Here is a 22,236-nt window from a genome sequence, read left to right on the forward strand (position 1 = left end):
TGTCTGTAAGTACATCCGATTACATATTCAGAACAGCAAAGGAGCAATGATATACACTTTTCTGGATGTAGCATTTCACAATGAAGTTAGCAGTTGGTGTTTGAAATGAAGGAGAGAAATTATGCCCCGCGTTAGAAAATATAGCAAACCTTGTGGATTCATTCCAGTCACGCATTTGGGCATCCGATTAACTGACTAATTGAATAAGGCTCCACTGCCACCAAGTTCCATCAACATACGGCAAGCCAGCGCTTGAGCAAATGTCTTGATTAGGAGACACCGGCGGCAGCAATTAGAGGCATTGCACAATCCAAATCAGGTGTGGAACGACTCCGTGATATAGAGTAATTCATAGCAACAAGGTGACAGTATACATGATTAAAGGTTGTTACCCAGATAGGTTGCTGTGGATTTTGGAACGTGGAACTCTGTCGGCAGTGTCAATGCACCAGTATGTGGTTTTCATTTAATTAGTATCTGTGATACCTTTTGCCACTCTTTTCCGCATATTACAAAGCGTACAATCGTAACAGCACAGAACTAGAGCAGAAAAGGAGACAGCCGATGGCGTTTTTGAATGTGCCCCAAGCCTGTAAATAGTGTAGATCAGTGGGACACTTCCCGTTGATACTATTGCAAACACGTGAAATTATTTTGTCGTTATGTACCAAAGGATTTTCAGAGTCGTAAAAAGGCTGATGCACCAAACTGATCCCGTGGGCAATGGTCTTCAGCCCTGAATAGATCTGCTTTAGGTCAAAGTACATAGACATAGTTGCCTGGCCTATGTTATTTCCAATGCTATTTTGATTATATTGCCGGACATGAATGCAGTGTGGATGTACAAAGGGATTTGAAGATAATCTAGATGAAAGGTACTCCTTTTGAATATGTACACTTGAATATTCAATTTCTATCGCGAATTGAGAGACTGGGATGGAATCGATCGAGAAGCATCGAGATTACATCTGAAGGGAAGTGTGATTAACTTTGAATATATGCTAATAATCAAGATATATCGGCAAATTCCACTTAAATGATATGGAATGTGACACTTGTGTTAAAAGCCGTAGGTATCTCTGCGCTTGATATATGCCCGTATAAACACGCTGAATTAAGTCTAATAGTATACCTTCCCAGCTGTAAGTGACGCTTGGTGTCATACCCGATACCACTGTAGTCTCTTCTGTCAACTCGTCTTGCCACTGATCTCATTCTGTAATCCAGTCCTGTGCTAAGCTTTATGAATAGACCTCTGCAAGTCTCATGGAGATTAAGAAATCAAATCCCATGGGCATTCCATGGGACTCCCAAAAAATAGGCCAATTTTTAATTTTATACGTTTTCTATATTATAGATATAGTTTAGATTCTTATTATTTATATTATCATAAATCTTTCCTACTAGGTCATAATATGAATCAGTGTCATGCAGGTTGATCGTAACAGCTGAACATGCCGGTGCCTTTTCAGCTTGACCGGTCAATTCTAACCGAACCTGAGACTAGCTGCGCCAATCAATTGACTCCGTAACCGAATTTTTGAGAGCGCCTGGTACAATCCTCATTTCACGATTACCAATCAGGACCTTGGTGTCGGAATATATAAGAAATGATCTTTCCCCAGAATAATACGGATTCGGTTTAAAGATTGCATACTGGCAATACACAAACGTGAGGCTTACCTGTCACCTCCTAATTAGGTAATTACACATGATATAAAACTCATGTGATCATCTGGATAAGACAAGCGATAACTATGTCAACAACCGAAGTTAATCAAAATCCAGTACGTTTAACTCCAGTTCTTTATTTTTTGCGTTCAAGCTAAGACTCGACAGATCCTCACTCGATGCGTCAATGACGCTGGCATCTCCTCCGAGACTGTGTGGTACTATCCTTTGATTGCTACAAACTTCCTGGTTTGTTCATATTGTTACACAAAACACGTCGAATTAAGCGATCTGGCGAAGTATTTCAAAGCAGCATGGAGACCCGCCGATTCTTCACAAAGGTGTCAGTGGAATACACCCCGTGTCATGTTCTATCAGGTAGCCCGTGACTGGGAACCCATCAAGAGATTTATGGTGCGGCGGGCACAATTACCACAGTGTCAGGGCGCCACGGGTCATACGGGCCTCGACGGCTCGCGATGGTATACACTACTGGATCAATCAGTCGTGGCAAACATGGCAGTATGTGAAATATGCTATGAGGATTTGATAGCGTGGAACGAGCTTAGGAAATTCTTCAGCGTATCGCCACTAGTAAAGACATCAGAGGAAACATGGACATGCGATGCTGCTGTGCCACTTATTAGGGATGGGCTTGCCCTCTCTCTCCTTCCGGACAATGATTGGAATGAACTTCTGCCCTATATAAAGAGACGACTGGAACTGCCATCCTGCCAAGAAATGAGTCAGCTCGAAGCTAGTAGGACAGACTGGTATTCGTCAGCAACAGTTCGAAGTTTGCTGATTTGTGGTGAATGTTATTTGGATACGTTTGGGCTTTATTTTGGTAGCCTCTGGAACTCTGTAACTTTTACTAGCGAACAGGAAGAATTACATCTTGAATGTGCCATGTCAACGATGTCCATTCAGATGGCATGGAAAAGTTTTCAGACAAAGGACAAAGATAACTACAAACGGTTCGAAGATCTCGCTAAGACTATTATGGAAAGCCCGAAGTGCGCATCAGAGGGAATTCAGAATAATACATGGTATACGCCACGGACATACCTTGGTAGTGATTTTGCGATCTGTGGACGATGCGTTGCGGCCTTTATGATTCCGCCAGGATTCCGATCTTACTTCAGAGAGATATCGGGTCCAGAGGATGGCAGCCCATATATATGTGATTTCAACCCGGTCAAGCCGCGCTTCATGGTTTATATGGAGAAATATGATGAAGCTGTCGCACAGGGGGATTTGGAAGTTCTGTCAAAGTTCGTGATGAGATATGCCGCGCTACCTGACTGTCCGAAGAGCAACGGATTGAAAAATCGAAAATGGTTTGGAACGAAATCCTTCTCAGTTTGTGAACTATGTTACGAAGAGTTTGTCAAATCTACGAGTCTCGCAAATCGTTTAGGATGCGGTACTATACCTCGAGAGACACGGTGTGAATTGTATTCTCCGAGGATGAGAAAGCTTTGGTTGCAAGCCTGTGAAGAAAATGATCTACAAGGGTTTGAGGCTGCTGCTATACAGCGCAGGCAGATACAAGAATTCGCTCAGAACGGAATATTACAGATTCGCTTGAGGCAAATCAGACAACAAGATCAGCAGACACGATTGTTCATGGCTTCTATTCAGAATCAAGGCTTGGAGGGAATGTCTATTGCTGTAGGACAGCATCCGTCATATGAGTATGGTAACTCGCAGGTCGGATGGGGATATGCCACTAGCGCCGGGGCTCAAGCCGCAACGCAGTTTCAACAGGCATTGGCCATGCATCCTCGACGACCCGAGGATGTAGTGGAAATGGCTCGTTTGACATCGATGTGGTACGAGGTTGAGTAGTTGCTTTTCTTTATTGATCAGCCTTTTCTACGGACATCAATTTCAAATCTGATATGACCGAGATTGAAACCTCCGACTCTTCAAATCCGTCGCCGTAAAGTCAATTGAGTAACAGATATAAATGTGTTTACTAGGTCTTGCTCGGTGCGGGTCTTAGGGGTTATTGAAATATTTATTTAAAAAAATACTAGCTTTGCTAGTGGCTACATGTCAGTATTTAGAGATCTAATATTATTATAGACTATAATCTAGTACTTTACTAAATATGAATATAGGGTAGATAATATTTATTAATATATCAATATTATATGATGAATATTGTACCGGTGACTGCCGTCACACTGCATACGAAGCCTGCCTTGGTCTCGGCACCTGGTTGATCCGGCCCGGCTGGATATTCATGTAGGCGCACAATGGGGATAGCCTCATTTCAAAATACAAGAATTCATGCTCTTAATATCGTGTTATCAGCTCATGTAGTTGCTTACACTTCAGTATGGTTATGCATTTAGATTAATATGGCCTCTGATTGGCCAGCTCATCCTTCTCCGTTCTGCGCCGCTTCCCAGCATACACCTTCCCCGCTACACTATCCAAATCTATTCTATTTATAAAGACTATAAGAAAATCTATTAAAAATTTACAATTTAATATTATAAAATAATATTTATAAATTCTTAATCATTTTTTCTAGACTTGGTCAAAATAGATCTTGATAATGACTACAACAGGCTAAGACTCAAATAAGATCGCTCCTAAATCATTCCTATATGATATATCTATACTCCTGTAGAATTCTGATAAGCTATTTATGAGAATACTAAAATCTATATATAATTTATTGAAATAAAACGATTAAATCACTGAATTATTATTAAAATATATAAATATTTAGACCTTTGCAAGTCCTATGGGACTGGGCCCCGTACTACTACGCCCTTGTAAACCCCCTCTTACAAAAAGCTTCCACAGAAGCAAATATAAGAAAGTCAAATATAAGTGGCAGATATATATATTTCGGATATAACTGGCTTAAACGTCCTCAGTCCTTATTGAGTAATATTCTATCCGCCACACTTTTAATTGTTCCCCGAAATCCCAACTCGCTATATGTCAATGCGAGGCCTCACTTTCTGTAGATAAAGTTCATTGATATATACAGTGCTGAATGTATAAGTGCGCAAACTATAGTCCTTGTCCCAATTAATGATCGATTTCTAAAAATTGAACGATCACGAAGTGTTTTCGGCAACGGCATTTAAAGGATACACCATATAGCGTGCTTTATGACCGTCAGACACTAAGCGAGCATCTGAGAATTATCAGTGGAACTAAACAGCTATAAGTAAAAATTGATGGGACATCATGATGGAAGCAAATACGACGTTTGAAAATAGCTAAGGAACGTCCTTCATCAACCATCTCAACAACCTAGCCAACTCCCTGATCCCACCCCCCTCTTCGCTCCACACGTCCAACCTCTCAATAACAACCCTCACACTATCCGCCCAAGTGGGGGGTACGACTACATACTCTGCCGAAGATACCCCATTGACTTTCCCTCTAAAAGCAGCAATCAAGCATAATGAATGATTGAATCTTACGCGACATGCTCCCCAGGATCCCGGGTGTCGAAAAAATGGATTTTCGGTCTGAATGCGATAGACGGATAAAGCTAGTCCTTCACTAGCCTTTGCGCCGTATACGCGAGCTTGTTCATGGCTGAGGGTAGTGCCGCAGTGAAGACAAAGGTAGAGATGAGCGCGGCAAAGAAGTTCGCGCACTTCGACGTAACGCTCACGCACGAGCTTGACAAGTTCAGGCTCATTAGGTAGCGGAAGACATTCAGGTGGTCTGTTGAATCGGAGAACTGGTGGGAGATACTCAAGCCACTGTTCAAGCTGACAGTCAAGTTTGCATAATGTTTCAGCGAGGATTGATGCGGCGGTGAAGTCGATATCGGGGTTCAGGGTTACGACCGCGTTTCGTGCGCGGTTGAGGAGTCTGCGGAGAGAGATTTCGGCGAGGTAGTAGTAATACGAGGGTGAGTCTTCGATGGGCTGTTCATGACCACTGCTCACTGTCGATGATGAGGTACGCAGATTTGAAGAGGTCGAAAATGTTGGAAGAGAGAACGGAAAATCCGATTTGTACAGCGTACATGATGGAAGATCGGTCAATTCGTAGCGTACTTCACATTCGGATTTGAGACATGTCCAATATAATCTCTGCTCAAGGCCTGTTTTATTTAGCATAGAACTGAGAATAAAAGGGAAAGGTGATATACTTTGTTCCTGTTTAGATCTCTCCGTCGTTCCATCTCGGTGTTTCAAGTTATAAGCCTCCCATAACATCGACGCGGTGCGAAACATCTTCCAACCGGGGATTGGCTCGATATTATACTGATACCACATTCTATCAATGTTAGTCAAGAAATTGTGACAGGAAGGAGGCTATTTACAAACCCAAATAGACAAAAACACGCAACTCCCAGTAACGAGTCATCCAATAGCGCCGTCGATATTCGCTCTCTTGCCATCGAGAAATAACCCCATGACTCTCTCATCCGATGTCTCGGAACCGAATTCGTCACAAACCCCGCCTGTTTAAATCCGTCATGCGATGCAATGCAATCAACGTTCGTCCTCCGATCATTATGCGGATAATCACCCCATATAGCAGCTAGCGACAGTACCAGCAACACCAAGCACGACGACGCACTCCAGTCAAACCCCTTTTCCAGGACCTTGATGAGATGGTTATCTAATTCACATGCGTCGACAATGGGGTTCTTGATTTGAATTTTTCTCATGTAGATATCCCTCAATTCTAAAATGCGTCGGCGTTGAGAGCTGTCGTAGCCAATCAAGCCGGGAACCATGGTGTGTTGACAGTGATCAATATTCTTCTCCTTTTCCGCATATGCATATGCTGGAAATGTGTGAACTGGCTTATTTTTCGGGAAAATGGGCCAGCTGAGAATCATATCTGATCCGGTGATATGTGTTTTCGGGGTGTCATTTCTCGAGATTGTCTCCAGATCAGCGTCTTCAAGTGTTGTATGCAAATGCTGTACCTCATTCCGTCCTCTATCTGTTTTCTGAGCTACTAACTCATCGAGGACCTTCTGCTGACGCTCGATAGCGCCTAAAAGGCGTTCGCCCAAAGATTCAAATCTTTCTCCATCAGATCAGTACGTAAATTATTGCTATTAAGGGAGTAACATACATCGAAAAAGGATCTTTATCCGAATAAACACACGATACCCCCTTCTTCTGACATTTTGCGCATACCGGCCTCACCGAGTCACATCTCGTTTTGCTGATCCGGCATTCATCGCATGCAGCTAGGACGCGAGTATGCTTGCGGGTGGCTGCAATGGAAGAAGATTCAGATCGGCTTAGCTTGCGCTTTTTGCTGGTTGATTCGAGAATCGAATCAGGGGCGTCCATCTCTTTGATTTATTTTATCTTTCTCGATGATAACAACTAACAATTAGTGCATACACACGGTAGTTGATGGTCGGTCTCGGTGTCGTGGTTGGTGAGGGGAAACCAAGAATAAATTAACTTCTTGGCTTGACCAGTCAGAAGGACCTGTTTATACCGAACATCCTAGCCTCATTATTGCTGGTTTTCAATCAGAGCCGACACTACACAAATTGCTTTTTCATGTAAACTTCAAATTATATGATTAGCTAACTAGATCTATATTGTTCAAGTGAACTTAATATTTCCATCTTCACCATTTCGAAGATGGCTGTAAGGATAACGTCATCGGACTGAGGCTGGAAGATTCACCTTCGGAGCGAACTATTCAGCTCGTACGCTCGCCGTTTAATCTAACCACCGGCAAGTACGCCCTGAAGTATATTAATTGCTCGTCCGTTTAGATGGGGAAGCCAGGCTTGGACATAACGTCTAACCAAATCTATCTTTATTCCCATTCTGTAATGATTTACAATCCCAACCAATATCTCGTCTCAGTAACCCTTAGTACTGCCTTCCCAAGGATATCTACACTTGAAGTTCCCACGAGGACCTCATAATCTCCTTCCTCACTTTTCCACATACTCTCAATCTCATCCCAGAAGCTGGTAGCATATTTATCAACTGTAATGCTTACCGTCTTCTGTTGTCCTGGCTCAAAGAAGACCTTTTCGAATCCGTGTAGTTCCTTGATTGGCCGCGGTGTAGGCGAGTTGGGTGCCGATATGTAAAGTTGTAAGATTTGTGCACCGGCACGTTGGCCGGTATTTTTGAGGCAAAGCTCCACGACGCTGAGGTGTTCCGGGTCATATGTTTCTGGTGTTATTGTAATAGTTGGCGATGTGAGTTCGAATGTGGTGTAAGAGAGGCCATGACTAGAAAAGCCCAGAATTAGTAACGAATAACCTACTTCGAAGCAGAAGAAAATATGCTCACCCGAATGGAAATAACACCTCCCTCCCGGTCGCTTCATAGAACTTATATCCAACATAAACATCTTCGCTATAAAGTACCCTACCCCCAACGCTCGCAAAACTCAAATAAGCCGGATTATGGTTAACATGTACCGGCCACGAGAGTGGAAGTTTTGCGCAAGGGTTAACGTCGCCAAACAAAACATCTGCAATTCCATGGCCGGTCTCGTTTCCACCATACCACGCTTGGACGATGCATGATGCTTCATTAGCCCATGGCATAGTAACTGGCGTACCAGATTGGTTGACGATGATTGCTCTACCTCGAGTCGCAGCGATCACCCTTTTGATCATTTTGTCGACTCCCGGCGGAAGATCCATGTGCGGTCGATCGAAGCCCTCTGATTCCCATTCTCCGCTAAGGCCGGTGCAGATGATTGTATAGTCAGAAGTGGCAGCGGCTTGCACGGCGTCCTCAATCATTTGCTTCGCGTCCATGCGCAGACAGGCACCAAGATGTGCGGCTCCACCGCCAAAATTAACCATACCGATTGTTTCCATGGTTGTGGTATTAGCAGAGCCAAACTCAATGCGCAGCTTATATTTTCGATCTTTGACAAGCTCTTTTGAGCCGGTCTCTTGTACTGTACCCTTACCAAAGAATGTGGTCCCGCGAGTTTGCTTAGATGTATTGTCGATAACCAGCTCGTCGTCAATGTAAAGGTTTGCGGTCCCAAAGACACTTAAGCCAAAGTCCCATGTACCTGAGACGTCGGGTGTAAAGTCTCCGGCCAACGATGTCCAGAATAAGGAGCGATCTAGTTCTGGAATATTGTTGTAATCCATAAGCTGAAAGGCTGTGCTAGTGACAGGTTCTGTGCCCAGCAGTTTTCTGCCTGTTATACTAGGAGGATCGTTGTAGAAATGCATAACGGCGCCGCTCAACATGCGGTCGATGACTGGCAACATGTTGTGTGCGTAGGCTCCAACTTCGTATGTGATTTCGGCATATTTGGGAAGAACTTCGGTAATGGCATCGTACAGGGAAACTGAGTAATACGGAAGAAGAGCTGCACTTCCTCCACCACAGATTTGGGGGTGCTTCATATGGGAGCCGATTAGGGCTATCTTTCTGATAGTCTTTGGCAAAGGTAGGTTATTCTCCTCATTTTTGAGTAGCACAATACTGTTAGAGCACAATATTCGGTTGATCTTTCGGTCCTCTGGATAATCACGGCCTTTCTCAACATGAGACACTTTAGCCTGGCTGGCTCTCTTCACGAAGTTTAGTACGTTGTGAGACCGCGTATCAATTACAGACTGCTTGATGAGACGTGCTTGAACCGCAGAGTCAATATATTTTCCACGATATCTCGATACACCAGGCATCTCAAGATCAAGTCCTGCTACCATGGCGTCTATTGTCGTGTATGTTCCGTACCAGTCGCTCATAATAAGCGGTAGCCATTGCCATTCCTTTCTCACTATACCCTCCAACAGTTCCAAGCTATCTGCAACATGCTTCCCATTGATTTTATTATAGGAAGTCATCAACGCTCCCGGTTTCGCATCTCGTGCAACAATCTGGAACGGCCGTAAATACACTTCCCTGAGTGCACGTGGAGTAATCAAACAGTCCACTGCCCGTCTCTCGTGTTCCTGATCATTACCCACAAAATGTTTGACGGTCGATATTACGCCTGATCCGTCTTGCTCACAACCAACAATCATCGCTGCAGCCAACTTACCAGACAGATGCGGATCTTCAGCAAAGGACTCAAACCCGCGACCACCGAGAGGAGAGCGCTGTATGTTGACGGTTGGTCCTAGCCAGCAATGCGCTCCCTTTGCGAGGCATTCTTGGCCGATTAAGTTACCGGCTTGTCGAATTAAGGATTTGTCCCATGTTGCGCCTAGAGCTGTACCGCAGGGAATGCATGCGGCTGGTATGCCTGCGAAGAACTTGGTGCCTCGGATGCCGTTGGGGCCGTCGGTGACTCTGATGGAGGGGATGTTGTGCTCAGGGATGGGTTGCGTGTGCCAGAAGTCAGTTCCTGGTAGTCTCTGGTTAATCGAAGATACGCAATGTAGAATCCTGAATACGGATGCAGCTTACCGGACAAGAGCGCGATTTTGTCATTTTGTTTCAGTTTGGCCAGTACGGCATCAACGTTAAAGGTCATGACTGTTGTTATGTACTCGACAAAGATCGTATTGAAGGTACTTCCGTGGTCTGAAGAGCTATATCATGAAGCATACCAACAATTGGTCCTCATAAGTCCCTTGGAGCCGTGACTTCAATTCAATTAAAATTAAGTAATTCGATAATGCTTCAGTCTGCGAAGAGCGAGCTGATGACTTTGTCCCTGCATCTCGCTATAAGTCTCGTTAGCATTTTTCTTATCATGTGAATGAACGACAGATATTTTAGCTTCGCTTAGAGTCAACCGGGGAGTCTCCCCGGCGCTCTTCTTCTATCGTTCCAGCAGAATACGTGACCAACATGCTTAAAATTTGCGAAACCGGGAGAACCAAGTTAGCCGATTGGCTTGATAGACGGTTTCCGGCTAAAACGCGATTATTTCTAGCATTTATCCAGTAGTACCAAATATCGCCCTTTTTTGCTGACCTCCATGATTTCCTGTGTCGGGGAGTGTCCCCGAGTCTACATGCGGGGTGAGGCTACTACAGAAAGCCCCAAATCTTGGCTTCTGTTTGCGCACCATTCAGCATTTGCTTTAGCGTGGGGATTCACTTGGCATGGGGCGAATCTGGAGAAAAGTTTCTTCAGCACTAAGTCACGTTGAACGAAGAAAACGCAGGGGCCACTGGAACTTTGGTTAATTCGGAAGTCGCTTCAAAAGTCTGTGAACTGTTCGCTGAATGGATGAAATATCGTTTAGCGAGAAGTTAGAACAGTTTAGCGATTGGTCATTCCTTCTCCGACACCCCTTTGAAGTTGTTAGCCCTATCCACTTCAAAGCATGGCGAAATAGAGAAGATATTTCAGCCACCCAAAACTATATTATTGTTTTCATATATCCCGACACGATAGACCCCGTCGTATAAGAAGGATACGCTGCCCCATGACCCGGTCGACCGATCTGAAACATCATTTATCTTTACTCAAGACAGACCGATCTTCATATGTAACCAGAGTCAAAATGGTTGCCATCGGTAAACAGCGGCAAGAAGATGTTTCTGACCCTATGCTTGCTGGTCTCCTTGAAGATGACCATACCCCTTGGTACCACAAGCAGAAACTTCGCTCGCTATATCTGGTCCTATTCCCTGCTGCCATGGGAATTGAAATGACGTCTGGCTTTGATTCGCAGATTATCAATACGGTGCAGATTGTACCCTCCTGGAATAAGTGTACGGCTGCTCTTTCTTACTGTCAAACTGGGATGTTTAACCGACTAATTACTGCCTAGACTTTGGCTCACCAACCGGCCATCTCAAAAATGGAGTCCCGGAATATGTGATAGATCCCCAGTTGAAAGGATTTCTTGGGGCTGCATATTCGCTCGGGGCAATCTGTGCTTTGCCGTTTATTCCTTGGGTAAATCAGCGATTTGGAAGACGATGGACTATCTTTATCGGATCAATGATTAGTCTAGTCGGTGCTTTAATCCAAGGATTTTCCAACGGAGGTACGTTATGCAACTCCTCTTGGTAGCCCGTTTCATAGCTAATCATGACTCATTCGTTGGTATTACAGTGGGAATGTATATCGTTGCCCGTCTTCTCCTTGGTTTCGGTATCCCCTACTGCATTGTAGCAGGCTCAGCGTTGATCGGTGAACTGGGCTATCCCAAAGAACGACCATTTCTTACTTCTCTTTTCAATTCATCCTATTTCATCGGTCAAATCATTGCAGCCTCAGTTGGACTTGGGACCGTGACTATTGCTGGTAATTGGGCGTGGAGGATTCCTTCATTATTGCAGATTGCACCGGCATGCGTTCAAATTGCAACTGTCTTGTGAGCATACCTGCTTTCTGATAGAAGGAATGATCACTGAAAAGATTCATGCGAAGCTTCCTCCCTGAAAGCCCCCGGTATCTCATCAGCAAAGATCGCTACGATGAAGCCCAGGCAATCCTAGTCAAATACCATGCCGAGGGCGACGCTAATTCTCTCTTCGTCAAAGCTGAATTGGCACAGATAGAGAAATCAATAAAACTTGAGATGGAAGATTCCAAGCAGAGTTGGTTCGATGTGTTTAAGACACCTGGGATGAGGAGGCGTTTGTTTATTACTGCTTTCTTGGGGCTGTTTACGCAATGGAGTGGAAATACTTTGATTTCGTGGGTTGGCCCTTTACCCTCAATGGATAGGACAAAAGGGAGGTAATTGGCTAACCAAGGCATATTGAAATAGGTACTACTTAAGCGACATACTCAATCTCATTGGCATCACAGACAGTGTAGTCAAATCTAAAATCAACATCGGCATCGCCTGCTGGGGTCTAGTCACCGGAACAACAGCTGCCCTATTGGCACCACGATTCAGACGCAGACCAATCTATCTCCTGGGCGCTTGTAGTCTATTGACCGTCTATGTTGCGTGGACAATCTCCATGGAGAGGTTCATGGTTACAAAGAGTCATGCTGCTGCCATAGCAACCATTTTTTTCATTTTTGCTTATCAACCAGCTTATAATCTTGGATATAATGCTTTAACATACAGTAAGTACTCCTCCTTCAATCTTCGAAGCAAGGAGATAATTGATAACTCCCTATAGCATATCTCGTCGAAATATTCCCCTACATGAGCCGTTCTCGCGGTATCGCCTGGTTTCAATTCTATGGCCGCGGTGCAGCGTTCTTCGCGACATATGTGAACCCTATCGGACTGGCACGTATTGCCTGGAGATGGCTAATAGTGTATTGCTGTTGGCTGATATTTGAAATCGTTTTTATTTTCTTCTTCTTTCCCGAAACGGCAGGGAGAACTTTGGAAGAGCTTTCATTCTGTGAGTGTTTTCCCCCTCCCTTTCTGAGATGATAGGAATGAAGTGTGCTAACTGAAACAGTATTCGAAGGAAAAGAAAAAGCAAATGAAGTCACAAATGCAACCGCGACCAAGATTCTGGAGGAGACTAATGAGAAGAAAGCTCTGGACGCTACGCATATTGAGGTCATGGAGGTGAAAAGGGCTGTATAATTCCATGCTTGAATTGTTAGATGATACGACTATCGGATCTTTTGGGTCGGTTTAACATGAATTGGATGGAATTGGATAAATAGCCTACATGATATTTTGCCGAAATCGTGCATCAAGTGATCAATAACCTTGTGCTTTATCTATGTCTATAAAACTGCCTTTTATCACCAGGGAACGCACATCCTAGTTGATCGTAATCATGGTTGGTATATTTTCAATTTTTTAAGTTGCGAGCTATTTTCAAAGATCAATGGATCTTGTTAAAAGTTCCGAAGCATCTAAAACCTTGTGTAGAGACTCATATGCGCTATTCCTTTCTTTGTGAACGAGTCTAAGTATCGGATGGAGTGAGCAAGATATTGACACAATGTAACATAATAGTGTGCTTATCTATACTCGAGTCATTATCTAATGGGCAAAATCACGGTATTATACTACCCTTACACCTGAATTTGTTGCTATCTGATCAATACCATTCAATAGAGCTTCTTTTGGCCAATCTCAATATACTCCAATTTAGAATTAAATTAAGAATTAGTCAGATTATAAGACTTTGAAAACTGGTACAGACAACTGTTACGAAACCAACTTGCATGACACTAGACAGAATCTAGCACTGTTCAGGAAAGATATTTAATTCTAGCAGCTAACACTACAGCCAATTATATCTATAACTAGGTACAAAAGTAGCAAGCTAAAGATATAAACTTATAAATAATATAAATAATAAATGTATAATTATATATGTCTAAAATAATATTAAAATATACAAAATTTATACATAAAAAAACTTATGGAATTTACGTTTATACATATTAATATATAGAATACAAGTATATTTATATAAATACTAAGCTATATAAAGAATCGCTTCGTACTAAAAGTTACAGAAAATTACCTTATAATATTTAGGGTTATGATTTATATAGATGAATGCCGAGGAAAATCTTTTTATATTCAAAAGATCTTGATAAGTAATTTATTCAGGCTACCCCTTAAATTCTTAATGAAGAATATAGATTTGTCGTGATAATATTGATATGTTGTAAATAGCCATTTTGTATAGGATTACATGGTGCGCAACTTACCTATGCGCGTACCACCCGTGAAGTACGTTTAATTCACCGGCTAGTTATTTTATTCGGATACAATATCGATGAATAATATGCGCCAATCACTACAAATCAACTTAATCTAAGGAGTAGGCCGGCTCGCCAGGGTGTTATGTTAATATAGGGTATAGGATCCAAATCAACATCTCGTTTCCTGGCGTGTTGATCTCTCGGAAGTGGACTTTAATGTTGTAGTCTCTTACCGATGTTATAATGATAAAGGCACGTCTTTCCTGTTGGGTACATAACCGACTGATAAAAGATGTTGTGCTAGCACCACTTCCACTCTTGGTGTGGGGCGCTACAGAAAGGTAGTGTAACTGTATAAATATTGGACCTTTTAGGAAATATTATTTTATCATGATTTTACCTTAATAGCTCACAGATTACTAAGTTGGAGATCGCTATATAGTAGATGAATCTAAGTCCTCGAAATAGGCTGCCGTGTTAGAGTACTTTAAGCTGGATGATAGACTAAGAGATTTTGGCTACTATTCTTACCTTAGCGCTCTATCGGATATGTCCGTCTGGTAAGTCATTGCAATTTCATTTTGCCAACTACGACGAGGCATGGTGGATGAAATACTGAATAGAAGCTGTTTTCCATTAAGTTGAATCTTCCACAGGAGAGGTCAAAAACGCGAAATCTACTTGAGGAAGATATATAAACATCTGTGTTTACGTGTATTGCATCAAAATACAGAAATTTGGTAATCTAAAGCAATGATTAACGATCTCTTATTTCCCCTACAGAATATATAACATACTAACTTGGAAATTAATGCCTTAAAAGGATTATCAGGCCTCGTGACATGAAAGATGTGCTTATTTTTGCTTGGCTATGTAGCAATGGAGAAGGCAAAGCAAACCCGGAAGCAGAGTGAGTTACGAAAGAAGTGAGCAATAAAGACGACAGAAGGAGCAGTAAATAAAATAGCGTTTTTCTTTATCTTACAGATCATAACATATTTGATGCTGCCTTCATTTGAGCCGTTAGCCACTCTCTATTAATCCCCCGGTAATCATGAATAGTATACCCCTCAAATATCTCTTTCTTGAGAGTAGGCTTTCTCCAACGCTTAAGCCCAAGATCATAGAGGAGCATGTCTGCGTAAGGAATAGCATCATAGACAAATTCTGGATACCACGCAGAGAATCCACAGGGATAACGGTGCTTTCCGTAGCGATTCAAGAGAGCGGCCTGGTGATATACGTCTGTTTTGTCAAGGGATATTTTCCCATTCAGATAAGCGTACGTCCATAACGCTTGGCACTCTGCAATAATTATATTGCTTGTACTGTGGACCATCTTAATGTATGCAATAGAATTATCTCCCTTCACCGCGAGCGATGGGGGTGCAATGCCGCGATACAGTCGATAGGGGCTGACATTCTGCTTGTAGGGAATAGCAGGTGGAGAATTGCAGAGGTATGGGAAGCGGGCTAGAATTTCCTCATCTGCTTTGTCATCTAATCGCTGCCAGAGGATTCTGTCTTCTGCGCTGATATCACTGCAAGGAATTCCCAGACTGCTGTTCAGGCCATCGGGCTTGTAAGTCATCGATTGAGCGAGCTTCCATCCGGTGATAGCGACTAGTGCATCTGTGTGAACACTGCTACCATCTGAAAATGTGATAACTCTGGGCCCAGTTAGGTTTTTGATGTCTTTCCGTATGATCTTGACTTGGCCGGAGCGGAGGTAGTTGTGAATATCGGTCGGATAATTAAGAATTCCGACTCGCGCAGACCAAAATAAACTTTCCTAATGTCAGTAACGGGTATTTTGAACGGAAAAGATACTTATCCTCACCTTTGTAGGGGTTCGAGGTATTGCAAGCATTCCTCTTTCCTGTACCCGTTCGAATCAATGATATCCATCCTGATTCCTTCCCAGAATTTGTGCACGAAATATCTTCCCAAGCGAGTTTGATGCAGGGCTTTCCTGACCCAGCCGAATCCGTCAAAATCTCCAAAAACGCATGGGCTAAACCATGTAAAGAATCTCATGGTTGCAAGCAACTCCAGCTTCGTTTTTACTCCCACAAACTTGGCCCATGGAGATGCCATCCAGACTCCACCGCCCCCAGACTCGCGAATGACCCAATTGACTTTCTTATGATTCGATGCCATCATCTGTACAACGTCGTAACCTGTTTTTGATGCCCCCACAACAGTAACAGTCTCGACGGCAGGATCGTGAGCGATGCGTGCTCCCTCCTCGCGCAACTGCGAGTGAGTGATTATCGGCTTTTCAAATTCGTCACTGCCGCGGATATTAACGGGATTGGGAGTTGACGACAGACCGCTGCAAATGATTATTTTTTCGCATATGTACTCGATACCAGAGGGTGAATCGGTGGTACCTATACTTAGGCGCCAACTCTGATCGATCTTCTCAACCTCTAAAACCTGGGTGTTGAAGCGGATCCGGCGGCGGAGGTCAAAATGATCCGCGAAATCATTCAAGTAAGAGTGTAGTATCGAGCCGGAGATATGCTGGTCTTCTTTAACGCCGTATTTTTCACCCATGGGGAAGTCGCTAAATTCATACGTTCCACCAAGGTTGTTTGTCTTAAGGCCTTCGTAGCAGTTCTCTTCGGACCAGACACCACCTATGGTTGCTCTCTAAATCCCCTGAGTTACATCATGCTAGTTATATGAGAGAGATAGACTGGAACACACCTTTTCGAGGATAACAAGGTTGGTTAACGGTGACAGTTCAAGATAGGTTTTTGCGGCAGCGAGGCCTCCGACTCCTGCCCCTATCACAATTACCTCTACAGAGCAAATTTCAGGTGGCATATTGATATTTGAAGAGAGAAAAGATGTACTGTTAGCAAAGTTAGAAGTAGTGCGGCTATTGCCGTTTAGTGGAAGATATACTTCCGGTGGTTTATGTCTCGTTCTCGTCGACTGCGGTAACTACTTGGCCTTATCCGAGATCTCGAGCCCTCCCGGGAAGCAAGATCGGGAACTCGGAAGCCTTATCGCAAATTTACCATGTTTTCGGAGGATAAGCGAGGGATACAGCCGAATTACTGCTATTGAGAAAGGGGTACTATCCTATCGACCATGGTTCGGGTTAGTTAAGGACGTGGAGTTTAGCGATGGACCAATATTTTCCTTGTACATTCGATGTTATATCTGATCGCAAGATTGTGTTGTCCAATAGACAACTATATTCACCGCCCTGGTTATCAACTCTCCTCTCTCTCCTATCGCCTGATCATATTGCTCTACGCTATTACCCGCCTACTACGATCAAGAAAGACTAAGCACGATAATGATAACACGCATTTATTCCAACAGCACACACATGCAGCAGTTAGGGTTAGCTGACTGGCGTGAAATGATCATATGCATGGCATCAGCCTGGGCGATCATTATCCATTACCTGTTACATACTGCTAAAAAGGTGCAGTACCCGTGGCCCTAAACCGCTAGTCGCGCGGTATCTGAGAATAGTCTGCGGGACGGTTGAGTTTGAGGCTATGAAGATCCGAAAGGAGACTATCTGCGAGGGACTGTGGAGTTTGACTACGACTCAATTACTATAAATCTTACTATATTAGTACCTAAGTCTCATTTCAGCAGCTTAGGTGGCCGAGGAGATATGTATTTTTCAGATTACCTTTGCTGCGAAATTTAACCCCTAAGCTGAAACTGGCCGGGACGTCTTATTGAACAATAAGACTCAAATGCCGCCCTTCATCATTGATGATCTAGAGATAGGTTTTCAGAAGCGCTGCATGTATTGTGGCGAGTAATGAAATAGCTTCATTCCTTATAGCGGAAGCTCGATCATACAGGCTTGAGAACTTGAAATCGAATGCTCCAAGAGTGCACCCTCATGCTAACTCCAGCCTCCTCCGTATGTCTAATCCGGCGAAGCCACATAAATCGGCGCGCATGTTGTTTCTAAATATTTTTTCTTTAATAGCGAGCTACATCAGGATATTTATTGTGTACGTAGTTACTTGTACTCGTTGTTCAATCATGGCCAGGATCAACGACGTACCGGTGCCGGCCTATTGAAGAATGAATATCCACTTACATCACATACCTTGAAGTACAAAAGATGTGGTCCATAATGAACTCCACAGGAACAAGTCGCATTTCATCACATTGCTATGAGATTGATTTATCGGGGCCCTAGCATGCAAATGATTTTGCCCTTTGTTTGGTTACCTTCCAACAACTGATGTGCTTCCACTATATCCTCAAATGGAAAAACCTTCTCTATATGAACTTTGAACGATCCATCACAGAACTTTGGTAACGCATGCTCAACCAACAGATCTCTTAATTTTTCCTGGTAATCCAGATCCCGAGTTCGGAGCCCGCTGGCCTCCACACGAAGCATTTTGAATAGTAATGGCGCAATGTTCACACCATCTGCTAACTTCTCTCCACCCATGAGGCCTAAAAGCACGATGCGCCCATTCTTTGCCGCAGTATCTAGATTACCCTGAAAATAGGGTGCTCCAATAAAATCGACGATCAGATCAACACCACTAGTGAGCTCTTGAAGTCTGGCTGCCCAGTTCTCTGTCTTGTAGTTAAAGGCCTTCGTTACACCGAGCTCTTCTTCGAGGAATTGGACTTTCTCTGGCGAACCTGCTGTAGCATAAATTGCAGAAGCACCTTCAGCTTTAGCTAGTTGAATACCAGCAATAGAGACCGAGGAGGCGCCAGCATGCCATAGGATAGATTGGCCTTGTCTGAACTCGCCAATGAAGAAGAGTGCTTGCGACGCTGTGATCCAGGTCTAGAAGTAATTCATCATTATCAACATGAGTATAAGCTTCCTCGAATACATAAAGACCCGACGTCAATATCTCCAAATGATGTGATATCAGATCACGTACCTCTGGTATACCAGCCGCCTGCTCCCATGAAAGCTCCTTTGGCTTATGGATTAGCATTCTCGTCGAGACCACGATATACTCGGCATAGGCGCCTAATCAGTCACTGTAAGCTCAAATACCATACCCTTTCCCCCTTCCATTAGCCCAACGCATGCAAGTCCCTCTTGGATCCATTGGCAATATACGTACCGCCATATGCTAATCCGAACACCTCATCTCCACTCTTGAATCTAGCCACCTTACTAGCATCCTCATCGCCAAATTCCTCAATAACACCGCTAAACTCCACACCCATGGTTTTCGGTGCCTGAGGTGGTAATACTGGATATAGCCCCTCGCGCTGGAGTAAATCCATGCGATTTAGGCCGAAGGCACGAATCTTCACGAGCGCTTCGCCCGGTGCCGGAACTGGCTTACAGATGTCGCTAATATACATCGCTGCAGCAGGGCCTTTACCGCCTTCGATAGCTAGTGGTTGTCAATATGCTTAATTTAGTTTAGAAAGGAATGAAGGTAACAGAGAATAATCAGCCTTAAAAAGCTGTTACATCTGTGATGACTTCCATAGCCATTATCTTCATGGGTTAGGGCTAGGGTAGTGAGTTATAACATACCGATCGCGCGCATTGTGGCCATGTTGGCTCTGGGATTTGAGCAAATGTTTGAGTCGAAGCAATGTTATCCTTTTATGATTCGGCAGTTCAGTACAAAATTTGGAAGCGGAAAGTCTAGGAGGGGGAATTGGTGTAAGGACCCTGGGTTCTTATTAGCTCGCTTTGGCCACCAATAATGTACAAGGCCAAGAGTTAATCCTGCCTGACCCCGCTTGGTAGATTAGCTCACATATTTAGCTAGGAGATTCTAACCATAAATATCGAATTGTAGCCGGGCTAGATACAATTATAGATAGAATTAATCACTGTTATGAAACCAACTTGCATGATACTAGGCAGAATCTAGTACTATTAAGGGAAGGCGTTTAATTATAGCAGTTAACACCACATCTAGTCATTTCTATGACTAGGTACGTGGGCGGTCAACTAAAAACATAGGCTTAAGAATAACTAATAAGAAGATATGTGATTAGTATATATAAAAGGGAAGTGTATACTATATATACTAGTATATACTAGTACTATATATTAATAGATATACTAGTATATAGGCAGGATATATATAGAAAATTATACTAAAAGAAACTATATAAAATATACTTATCAGTATATTATTAATAGCTCTTTAATCTAAATCATTTAGATATAGTAAGAATTAGTAAGATATTCATACTTATATAGATACTAAGCTATATAGAGGATCTCTTCTATTTTACTTATATTAAGACTTCAGTGCTTTATACTAACTATTATTACTCTATATACTTAGTCTATCTTATCGATGTCAACTATCGAACCTTTGTATGGTTCAACCAAGCCTAGCATACCTCAAACAACACTATTTAGCTAAGGTGGATCCAGGTCCGTGACAATCACTGAAAAAAATTAATCCTCAAAGTTATATTATAATTGATTTTACTTCTTAATGATCAATGCTAGTAAATTGAATATCCTTAAAATTAGCTAGTTTGTAGATATATTAATTATTTTAATCTTTAATATTATACAATAATAATTTGCTTATTTCTAATAATAAGGTGGAGAGCTTCCAGGTGGGAATAGCTTCATGCTAGAGCGTGGATAATTCCTGTAGAAGCCCTAACCACCTATAAAAATGCTATATTGTCAGAAGAAATTAAGAAGTCACAGCCAATGAATCAGACCCCCATGCACGGAAGCTAATGCACGACGGAACAAAAAATTATCCATAATTACTAGGGTTAGGGTATCAGAGCCATCAGAGCCATTTGTTAGTAAATAGATATAATAGCTATGATTAGATCTATCAGAGCTAGTTGTTAAGGATTAGATATAATAGCTATATTAATGATAGAATATATAAGGATATTTATTTATTATATATTTAGTTTTAGTCTATTATCTTGAATTAACTATTTAATCTTAAGTATACTATTATTTATAGATCTAATTAATTTTAGCTTTCTTATTATTATTTAGACATACTGCTCTTTTCTAAATAGAATATTATTTAACTACTATTAAGTAATAAATTTATTCTAATCTAGATAATTATAAATTATTAATTTATAATAATTCAAGACCCTTATTATGAAAGAAAAATTTTAATAAGAAAGTAATATCTATTTCTTAATAAATACTAGTATCTTTTAGAATTTAGATCTATAAGCTAGCATTATTAACACTAACTATAACTCTATCTTATTTATCTAGTAATATTATAACTACTAATAACTAGAACATCACATTTATCCTAGTAAGGATTGAAGAACTTAAAGAATAAGTTATAAAGATATATATTAATAATAATATTATCTAGAAAGAAGTCAAAATAAAGAAAATTAAACTATTCTTAAAAAAATAAAAAATTTTAAAAGTTTTTCTAATAAAGCTACAAATCTACTTTATAAATAATATTAGATAGATTATTATCAAAGCCAATAAAGTCATAATAGCTACTAGCTTCTTTACTAGAGATACTATAATATAGTTTACACCTTATATAAATAACTATCTAATTAGTAATAAAGATTAGTATAATCTTAAGATAATTAATTACTTTAATAGCTTCGCGTATTTCAAAGAAAAATTAAACTAACTATATAGAATAGTAAATAAAGAATTTAATATTATATATTAAATTAAAAGAATCAAATAGTATAGATCTATTAAAAAATATATTATAAAATTTCTCTAAATATCTAGTAAACTATAATAGGAAGAGTAAAAACTATAAAACTAATTCTATAAAAATTTAAAAAAAAATATAAAGAATTAAATCTTATAAATAATACTACAATCTAATATATTAAAAAAGATAATAAAAGTAATATTATAGATTAACTTATAGANTATAAAGAATTAAATCTTATAAATAATATTACAGCCTAATATACTAAAGAAGATAATAGAAGCTATATTATAGATTAACTTATAGATTTAAACATAATAGTTAGAGAAAAAAGGATATTACTAATCTTAAAACTATTAATACTAGTAGAAAGAATACTAGTTAAATATATCTTAAAGAAGAACTCGAGATAAAAATAATAATATTATTATATAAATAAA

General features: G+C 41.4%; 4 protein-coding genes across 4 annotated transcripts; 1 reads left to right on the forward strand and 3 right to left on the reverse strand.

Moving 5' to 3' along the window:
- Positions 1 to 4,919: 4,919 nt before the first annotated feature.
- Positions 4,920 to 10,107, reverse strand: BHQ10_009947 (uncharacterized protein; the record flags this gene model as incomplete). Its single annotated transcript, XM_040882917.1, has 6 exons — positions 4,920 to 5,761; positions 5,810 to 5,937; positions 6,006 to 6,669; positions 7,596 to 7,885; positions 7,947 to 9,978; positions 10,041 to 10,107. 6 exons carry the CDS (start codon positions 10,105 to 10,107, stop codon positions 4,920 to 4,922), a joined length of 4,023 nt encoding a protein of 1,340 aa, XP_040738449.1.
- A 981-nt stretch (positions 10,108 to 11,088) lies between these two features.
- On the forward strand, positions 11,089 to 13,092 carry BHQ10_009948 (uncharacterized protein; the record flags this gene model as incomplete). Its single annotated transcript, XM_040882918.1, has 7 exons — positions 11,089 to 11,299; positions 11,359 to 11,577; positions 11,646 to 11,907; positions 11,964 to 12,233; positions 12,307 to 12,614; positions 12,671 to 12,901; positions 12,962 to 13,092. 7 exons carry the CDS (start codon positions 11,089 to 11,091, stop codon positions 13,090 to 13,092), a joined length of 1,632 nt encoding a protein of 543 aa, XP_040738450.1.
- Positions 13,093 to 15,162: 2,070 nt separating this feature from the next.
- Positions 15,163 to 17,006, reverse strand: BHQ10_009949 (uncharacterized protein; the record flags this gene model as incomplete). The annotated part of the gene is made up of 3 exons (XM_040882919.1): positions 15,163 to 15,961; positions 16,015 to 16,829; positions 16,887 to 17,006. The coding sequence occupies 3 exons, from the start codon at positions 17,004 to 17,006 to the stop codon at positions 15,163 to 15,165; spliced, it is 1,734 nt and encodes a 577-aa protein (XP_040738451.1).
- Positions 17,007 to 18,345: 1,339 nt separating this feature from the next.
- BHQ10_009950 (uncharacterized protein) lies at positions 18,346 to 19,708 on the reverse strand (the record flags this gene model as incomplete). The annotated part of the gene is made up of 4 exons (XM_040882921.1): positions 18,346 to 18,972; positions 19,073 to 19,164; positions 19,262 to 19,540; positions 19,687 to 19,708. The coding sequence occupies 4 exons, from the start codon at positions 19,706 to 19,708 to the stop codon at positions 18,346 to 18,348; spliced, it is 1,020 nt and encodes a 339-aa protein (XP_040738452.1).
- Positions 19,709 to 22,236: the final 2,528 nt, after the last annotated feature.

Source organism: Talaromyces amestolkiae (genome assembly GCF_001896365.1).
Source record: "Talaromyces amestolkiae strain CIB chromosome Unknown scaffold27.1, whole genome shotgun sequence".
Taxonomy (NCBI): domain Eukaryota; kingdom Fungi; phylum Ascomycota; class Eurotiomycetes; order Eurotiales; family Trichocomaceae; genus Talaromyces; species Talaromyces amestolkiae.